General features: G+C 41.4%; 1 protein-coding gene across 5 annotated transcripts in view; it reads left to right on the forward strand.

Moving 5' to 3' along the window:
• Positions 1–8762, forward strand: part of TMTC3 (transmembrane and tetratricopeptide repeat containing 3) — a 73887-nt gene that overhangs the window by 21311 nt on the left and 43814 nt on the right. For 4 of the 5 annotated variants that reach the window (XM_019514840.1, XM_019514835.1, XM_019514837.1 and 1 more), the window contains exons 5-6: positions 275–493; positions 7464–7563. In XM_019514840.1, coding sequence (XP_019370385.1) covers positions 275–493; positions 7464–7563 — 319 coding nt within the window. Of the gene's footprint in view, positions 1–274; positions 494–7463; positions 7564–8332; positions 8598–8762 lie in introns of those variants that run through there. The other variant, XM_019514838.1, reaches the window with a different exon arrangement.

Below are 8762 nucleotides of genomic sequence, written 5' to 3' on the forward strand. Positions count from 1 at the left end.
CTGCTCGGGTCCCTTCTGACCCTACAAACTATGAAACTATATCCAGTGGCTCTGTGGCCCAGTCCCAACCTGTAGGCCTGCTGTATTGGCTAAAACAGTGGATCATGTTGCTTGGGAAAATGATCAAAATTAATCCCCCTCTCTCATCCTAGAATTTCTTTACTTAGTGCTGTAAACGTTTGCATAGTACTCCTGTGTTTAGGTTGATGATGTTTAATAGAGGAGAAAAGTGAAAGACTCTTTGTAAATGTTTGATAATTTTATTTCCCTTTAGGAAAGAAGTCATAAATCATATCGTCCTCTCACTGTCCTCACATTTCGTTTAAACTACCTGTTCAGTGAGTTAAATGCAGTTTCCTACCATCTCCTAAATTTGGTTTTTCATGCTGTGGTTTGCGTGGTCTTCCTCAAGGTCTGTAAGCTTTTCCTGGACAACAGGAGCAGTGTGATAGCATCTCTGCTGTTTGCAGTGCACCCAATACATACTGAAGCGGTAGGTGAATCTAAAAGAGTTTATATTTATTCATTCGTAAAACTCACTCTTGGCTTAATTTTTAACTTTTTTTTTTACTTAATTTTATGTGTGTCAGCATAGCCTAAAAAGCATGTTGATTTTGTATTTGTACTGTTTATGCTGCTGTCAGGGAAAAGTAGCATAAACTTAAACATCCTTTAACAGGAAAGATTTGATATAGTTTTGTAGTATGCTTCTGCAAAAGGAAGTTGCAATTTTAAATGTGTCCCTGTACAATAAAAATAGACCAGTCTAAATTCAGTTTCTAATGGACAAGTGTTACATTGCAAGGAACATCTTTAAACTAACACGGCTACAACCAACACACCCAAAGAACATCAGTGCTTTTTAAAAGTCGATAATTTTGGTACAAAAGTCATGGATAACCCAAAATGCATTTTAAAGGAGAAAATGATAGAAGCTATAAAAGCTAGTTTGGGGCGAAATTCACTAAAGTGTATTTTGTTACATGCAACCTCCCATCTACCTATCTAGGTAAAACCAGCCTTTGATCCTTCCCTTGTCATCAGGCTCAGTGATAGTTCAGCGCGCAGAAAAGCTATTAAGTGATGTTAATTTATTTCTGACTAAGCTAATGAAATCTCCTTTGAGCTTGCTGTTATCAAGTGGTTCAGGCTTCTTCCATGAAAACTCATTTTCTCAGTGGCATTATGAGCAAACCTTTGTCTAATGATCCATCCAACCTTGAGTTTTACAAGATTTAGTTAATATTTTTCCAAAGGTGGTAGCGTGATTCATTCTAATTAGCCACTAATTTTGCTAGCTTTTTCCCTCACTGCACATCTGTCCTAACAAGGCCTTTTTCTACAAGTCTGATGTGAAAATATCTCTGCTTTTTTTGTGGGGGTTTTTGTAGACTGCACGAAATTCCTGAGAGAAATCTTTCCTTAGGAATATAAAAATTATGCTATATCAGAGTAATGGTACACGTAGTTCAGCGTCCTGTTTTTGCTATGGCTGCTAAGAATGCTGTGTCTAAATGGCTATCTGATTGTGTATCTAATGTTCCAGCCAGACTTCAAGTAGGAAGATTAATGTCACGGTACATTCTTTTTGGAGTAGAACAGCTCTAGTAAACTGGCTTCAGATCTGTTCCTATTAAGGATATTTCTACACTAGTCGCATGTATTCTCTGTCCCTATTCTTAATACTTTTGTTATATGGTTAGAGTTTGGTAGAGAAACTATGGCTTGCGTTGTATCTACTCTCCAGACTCCAGTAGGAGTTTAGCTGGTATATTTTTTAGAGTTCCTGAACTGCCTAACCTGGTTACAGACACTTTTCTGAAGATACGTTTGCCCTCTATCCCTGAAATAAATTACCTGCAACAAATTTGGTATTCTACAACTCTGAAAGTTTATAAGACATCTTTAAAGAAATATCTGTTACAAATGACTTAAAATTAAGCCTTCTTAGTACAGAGAGAGAAACTTGATGCCCCTTCCATTCTTTCAGCCCTTTTTTCTGAGGTTTTTTTTTTGCGTTGTGAAGGAGTTATTTTATTAGTATATCTGGAAAGTGAGATAAATGTTGCTGTTGTTTTTTTTCCCCTTTAAAACCCATGTTACATTTTTGTCCTGTTAGTCCTTGTTACCTCATTTTATAACTGTAGAATCAGAGGGTTGGGGGGGCAGGGGGGAGACTAGGGCTTAAGGCTGGAACTCCACAAAGGTTTAAAAAAAAAAAAAAAAAAAGGCTTTGACCTGTAATTTGTGTTCTTCAACGAAATAATCACTTCAAATAAGAACTCATCAACCTTTCTTTCCTTGTATTATTTTTCCAATTTCTACTGTTAAATATATTTTTATTTACTTCTTAACTTGCAAGTGAATGACTACTATATATATTTTCATTTAAAAACAAGCATCCTGTTAAGTGTCAGTTGAAAATGTTTTTGCCAATTCTCGGTTAGGAGCACATATTGAAGAGTGGTAATTTGAAGAAAATATCTTTGGAAAAAGAGGCTTACACAGGGGTGGGATTTCTTTTTTTAATTAAATGTAGTATAGTGCAATAAAATTACCAGTAAACTTAGTATAACGGCTATAAATTACACTTAGTCTACAATGATCTTGCATTGAATTTGATTGTTGTATGCGTTTTGCAAGGTTTATTAATTAGTAGTAGATACTGAAATAATTGTTAGATACTTGGGTAATTCCAGACATTGGCCACATGAGGGCACTCAAAGACCATATATGTTGGCAGAAAATTGGTGAAAGTATTTAAGACCCCATCTGATCTCAGATATATTTGTGCAATTCTAACTGAACTTAACAGCAGTTGCACTTGAGAGAGAATTTATCCCTGTATTTTTCCATGCTTGGTTTTATTATTTTTTTTTCTCCCATCTTTGGGCAATTTAAGACTCAATTGTGTTGTAAAGTTGTATATATCTCTCTCGTCTCCTTTTGAATTTTGCCAGTAAAGTACCTACTATAGGTGTACATGTGCTCTGTACACCCAAGTTTGAGTTTCTTTTAGCTAATAGTGTCTGTCTGCTCCTTACAAGGAAATAAAGAGCCTAGCAGCTGTGACCTGCCTTAATTTCTTCTTACTACTCAGGGCAGTAACATGGTACGTCGTGTTTTGACTCACTGCTCTGTAGAAACCCTTAACCCTTTTACAGACTTCTCAAATTTCTGAAAGCCTTCAAAATAGTCTGTGGTTTAGTGTTTACACCTTGGACTGATTAAACTTCATCTGGACTGAATTTGTTCAAATCAACCCCTTAATTCTCCTACTTTTCTATATAGGAGCCTCAAATTGCAGAATTAAAATCTGCAGGCTTCAAACCTTGACCATGTTGAGTTGGGCTAATATTCTCCTTAAGGATCATCTGAGAACCTACATTCCAAACAGATGCTGAGTCTGTTTCATTCTCTGCCTAGATGTGAAATGTAGAGATGTCAAAATGAAATGCCACCTCTCTTAACAGTCAGTGTGTAGGTAGTGCTGGATTCGAGACTTGGCTACATAAAGTAAGAGCCCACACCAAAGTTGACACTGACATTGGCATAGGCGATGTGTAGGGGAGGCATGGTAGGGCATGTGCCCCCCCCCCGCCTCAGGAGGCACCAGTCGTTCATGGACATTAGCATTGGACCTGCTATGCTATTTGACTAAGGCATGGATGCTCAAACTCCACCCTATGGAGCCATGTGATCCAGCTCGCAGGGCTCTCTACCACTCTTAAAATTTGGTGGGTCAGGAGTGGTAGTAGCATTAGTTGCAGCTTCCCTGCTGCCAGACTTCTGTGGCAAGCCTCATAGACTGGATAGCATAGTGTTGCATGTAAGACCAGGCACACAAGGCTGAGTGGAGGTAGTGTGGGGCCAATCTGGGCAAATGAGCTATGACTATTGCTGTGTGGGTCTGATCCAGACATGCTTAGAAGCGACATGGAGCCCAATCCAGTTGCACAGGGACCTGCTGAAGCTATGCGGGGCCTAGTCCAGTGGAGCAGAGGTATACAGGGTCTGATCCAGCTCTGTGGAGCCCAGTCTGGCCCACAGAGTGACCCTGCACCACTCATCTGGCTTATGGAATGGGGGTGCATTCTGAACTTCAGAACAGGAGTGTAATGCTCAATTTCTTCTCGTAGGGTTCCTCAAGGCATTCAGATAACGGCATATTAGAATCTGCTGCACAATCCACACAATTATGCCTCCTGCTAAGTCGCACGTGCATGGCTAGAGGTGTGATTGTGGATCTGGCATCAGACCCGGTTAAGCCTTAGTTCCATTATAGGACGAGCCCAGGGTTGCCATCCCAGGCTCCCCCTGTACCAGCAAGTAGCAAACTCCTGCAGCTTTATGTCCTGTAGCTCACAGGACTCTCAGCCACGGCAATGCCACATACGTTGCCACAGCTGCAAGTCCCACAGCTGCTGGCACTTGGCCACAACAGTGCCCCATGCTGTGCCATGAAAGAGGGTCCTTTCAGCTGTGGGGCACTGCTGCAGCCAAAAATCCCACCAGCTGATGGGGGTCCCAGCCATAGCTACCTTGCTACACATGCAAATTGGGTAGCAAACGGCTATACAGTTATTACACATTTTCCAGCTCTAACTTTATAGCTGGATAGACCTTTTTATGACATGTTAGTTACTTTGCACTTGTAGCCAGTCTAAATTAATTGTGCGATTAACCAGTAAATTGCATAATGCATGTAACATGTAGAGGGGGCCTTACAGAGAGAGACTGGAAAGCAGCTGTTTCTGGTACTTGACACAAGCTTTAGTGCTTCCAATAGTTCTCTCTGTTGGTCTCTCTTAAAAGCTGTTTCCATGTAGTCCTTGAGTGCAGCTGCAGAGGGACTGTGTAAGGATTAGCCATTTCATCAGATCTGCTGCTAGCACAGCCAGTAGCTAAGTGACCACCCCTGTGGTTATAGGATTCTACCATCCCATCCCCTCAGGTTACAGGGAAATTTTGTTTTTATGCTGTAATGAGCTATTCATCTTTATCCAGAAAAGAAATAAGGTCTTTGCAGACAGCAACCCTGATCAAATTTGAATGCAAGGGTGACAGGAAACTGGAGGCACATGCATACCAGTTTCTCTTCTAATGATCTCTTACACATCTTCAGACAAAATCACCACCTTGGTACCAATCCTGACTCCAGACAATTTGAAGAGCTCCTGATTTGGATCATAAATGCTTTGGAGATATGGTATCAGACTTTCAATTTCTTTGTTAACTGCAGAGAGCGCTGGAACCTTTCCCTGTTAATTAGGAACTCTTAGTTTTGCTGGGAATACTTTGGCAAACTTCAGTGGCTGTGACACAAACAGCAGAATGCATTTAAAAAACTCTACCCACAGTCATACCATTCATAGAAGTCATAGTTGATTTGCATTCAACAGCCCTACCCAGTAGAGGACAGATTCAAGTTCCTTCAGTCATTCATACAAGATATGAGGACAGAACTGACGGTAGCAGTCATACAGGGCTAAATCTACTGGAACACACTTTCAGTTTGACACTGCTTACCAAGCTTTACCTGTGGCACTTACAGTAATGGCAAGAGACACAGTGTGCAATATGAGCCCAGTCATCAGTGTCCCATCCCAGGTTCTGCATGAGCGCACCTTGTGGCTAGAGCACCTGAAATATGACAGTCCTACTTGGTATTCTAATGATGAGCTGTGCAGACAACTTATTCTCAACAGGTACAAGAGAGAGTCCCTCTAGAGCAGATAAATTTATGAGAAATGTTTTTTTCAGCAAAATGGAAAGATCTTCAAAGTAGACTGCACGAAATGATTTGAATCATTCCTAAAAAATAAACCCTTCATTCCTTAAAAACTCTTAACTGCAAGTGAAATTAGAATTTGACTTCTTTGAAGTCTGTCTGTTTCCAGTATTGGCCTAAAATGTCCAATTTTGTGTTTCTTGCAGGGTCTCTTTAAGTGTAAAGGCAGGATAAGCTGTGATGCATGATTTTGTAGGGAAAATTTAATACTTTGACAAACTTCAGTCACTCTGGCATTGCAGAATGCATTAAAAAAATACCCCACACAACCATGCTGTTCATAGGAATCATAGTTGATTTGCATTTGGTACAGCCCTATCCAAGGTTAATCAGGTACAGGGTTCCCTCAATTTATGCTGTACCTGCATTCCTGGAGAACGGTGCATAAATCAAATTCTCATAAAGTGAACCCATTTTACAATGTAACAAATAGGGATAGGTTCCCATGGCAGTGAGGGAGGGAGTGAGGCTGGGACTAGGGAAGGGGCGCCGCTCCCGGGGCTGCACAAGGCAGCAAAGCAGAGGGAACAGAGAGGCACTCATCTCAGCCTTGGCAACAGCAGCCCTGGGAGCAGCTGGCATCAGCTGCCTACAGCCAATGGGCTGCAACGTGCTCTGCCTGTCCCCACTCACCTCTGCTCCTGGGCTGCACTGTGCTGTGTCCGTACTCACCCCAGCACGTGCCCCAGTCTTCATAGTTCGCATTATGTTAGCAAGAGAAATCAGTGAAATCTAAATCCTCATTCCTGGACCCTTTACTGCAGCACGGGGACAAAGATGATGAAGAGCTGCATCCTGGTTGCATTTCCAAAGTAGTATCAGAATTCTGTCAGAACTAGTCCAACACTACCTTTCCTCTCTTATCAACTTCATGTGCTTCTTCAAGAGAAAAGAAGAGGGATGCTCTGTTTCTGGAGTTTTCTGTTGCTATTTATGCAGAACTAAGTTCTTCAGGCTCTCTCCTGCCTCTGTCCTTGTCAAGTGCATTGAAGGAAGACTGTCTCATCCCATAAACCTTCAGGTGATTCACGTATGGTATTCCACCTGAAACCAGTTGACTGGGACTCTTCCATTGAACCTCAAAACCTACTTCACTAGAGGGTAAATTACATTGTGAGGTTAGTTCGGATTCATGTCATTTTCTTAAATTTGTAAAGCAGCTGTGTGGAACATCATACTGACTGCATGTTAAATACTAGGCTCTTGATATGGTAGGTAGAAAAGATGTTAACTTTGGAAGAGCAGTAACATAACACTTTTATTTTAACTGATTGACTTACTCCTTGATATAAAGGGAGATACTGCTTGTCAGTCGCAAGCAATAGGGTCCATGCTGACACAAATGTAAAGAAAGAACAGTTACGTTACAGTAACTTACTTTTCTTGATATTGTAGTCTGCAGATTCTGTAGCCTACCTAATTCCCCATTCTCCGTGTCTTCAGTTATGTGCTTCAAGTTGCGAGTGATGAGTGAGGGTAGTGGCCATTACATTCCTTCATAGGAGCAGGAGGCAGCATGAGGCACATACACAGCCCCCTGCAGACACTGTTAGCCAAAAGAATCTGATCTGGCAAGAATGAGGTGTGTACACACCTGAAATGAGAGATGCAGTATTTTGAAAACCCATAGTTACTATAGGGTAAGTAACCATTATTTTTCCTTTCCCTTCAGGTAACTGGAGTGGTGGGGAGAGCAGAGCTTTTATCATCTATATTTTTTCTGGCTGCTTTTTTGTCCTACACTAAATCTAAAGGTTCAGACAATACCATAGGTAAATGCCTATTTTTTTCTTTATTGGTTTTGCTAGTACTGATAGAAGCTAGCTTCTATGTAACACCTTATTTTTTCAGCTGACCCTTAAAAATAAGGTGTCCTATATTTAGGCTCATGGGGCATCTTTATATGTACTGCAGGGGAGGAGGGATGGAGGTGCTTAAATTAGAGCAGCTCAGAGTGCTGTTCTAATTAAAATGCAGCAGCAGCATGTGTCCTGCGCTTCAAAATGGCTGCATGGGTCCTTTAACTAAAACCCGTTAGAGCGTCTCTGTCACCATTTTGAAGTGCAGGGACACTGAATACACCTGGTGCGCACTTAGTTAATTGAGTGTGCTCTGACACAGGCTAATTAGCATACATTGGCACAGACATCTGACGTGTGTAGGTGCCCATGGTGACTTTGTGGTTTTGTAAATACTGTATTTTCTCACATACATCACGCACCTTTTCCCCCAAAAATTGGGGTGCATTCAGATGGGAAATTGTTTTTTTCAGTGAAAGAGAAACAAGTCTGGAAACACTGTGCATGCCATGCTGCTGCCAAGGTGGCTGCCACTTGTATCTGTTTTGGCAAGCTGAAGGGGCAGCGTTCTAACCCTCTCACATCTCTAGGTGTTGGCTGAGCATGGTTGCTTGTGCCTGAAACAGCAAGTACACTGCTATCTTTCTGAGACTTCTGATGTGGAAATGACATTTTATTTACAGGAATTTATGTAACGAACTACTTGCAGTAAAAAACTAAATCTTGCTACTGTCCCTGCAAGGGTCTGGAGCCTAACTTTGTCATAAAGCAAGTCTTCTTGGAAAAGTGTGTCCAGAAAGTGTAGCATCCCAGGAGATGGTCAGGAAACAGAGGGAACTTTCTGGTGATGGCTGCCATATCCAGGGTGCCATGCTTCCTGGATACTCTGCTTCCCAGGAGTACTTGCTCAATGTCGCAAGTTGACCGTAACTCCAGGAATTTTTTTTCCCTATGTTCTGCCTTCCAAAAACAGGGTGCATGTTTCATTTGGCTGTGTTTTGTTATATGTGAGCAAATACAGTTTGTTTTTTGCTTCAGAATGCCTTTTGCTTGAGGATTTTTGAATGGTTTTCAGTCATTTATATATATTACACGACAAGGGTGCTCAGGAGGCACTACTTCGCTGTCAGGGTGGTTAGGAGCTGGAACCAACTTCCAAGGGAAGTGGTGCT

Source organism: Gavialis gangeticus, unplaced genomic scaffold (assembly GCF_001723915.1).
Source record: "Gavialis gangeticus isolate Ggan-Ray unplaced genomic scaffold, GavGan_comp1, whole genome shotgun sequence".
NCBI classification, from domain to species: Eukaryota; Metazoa; Chordata; order Crocodylia; family Gavialidae; genus Gavialis; species Gavialis gangeticus.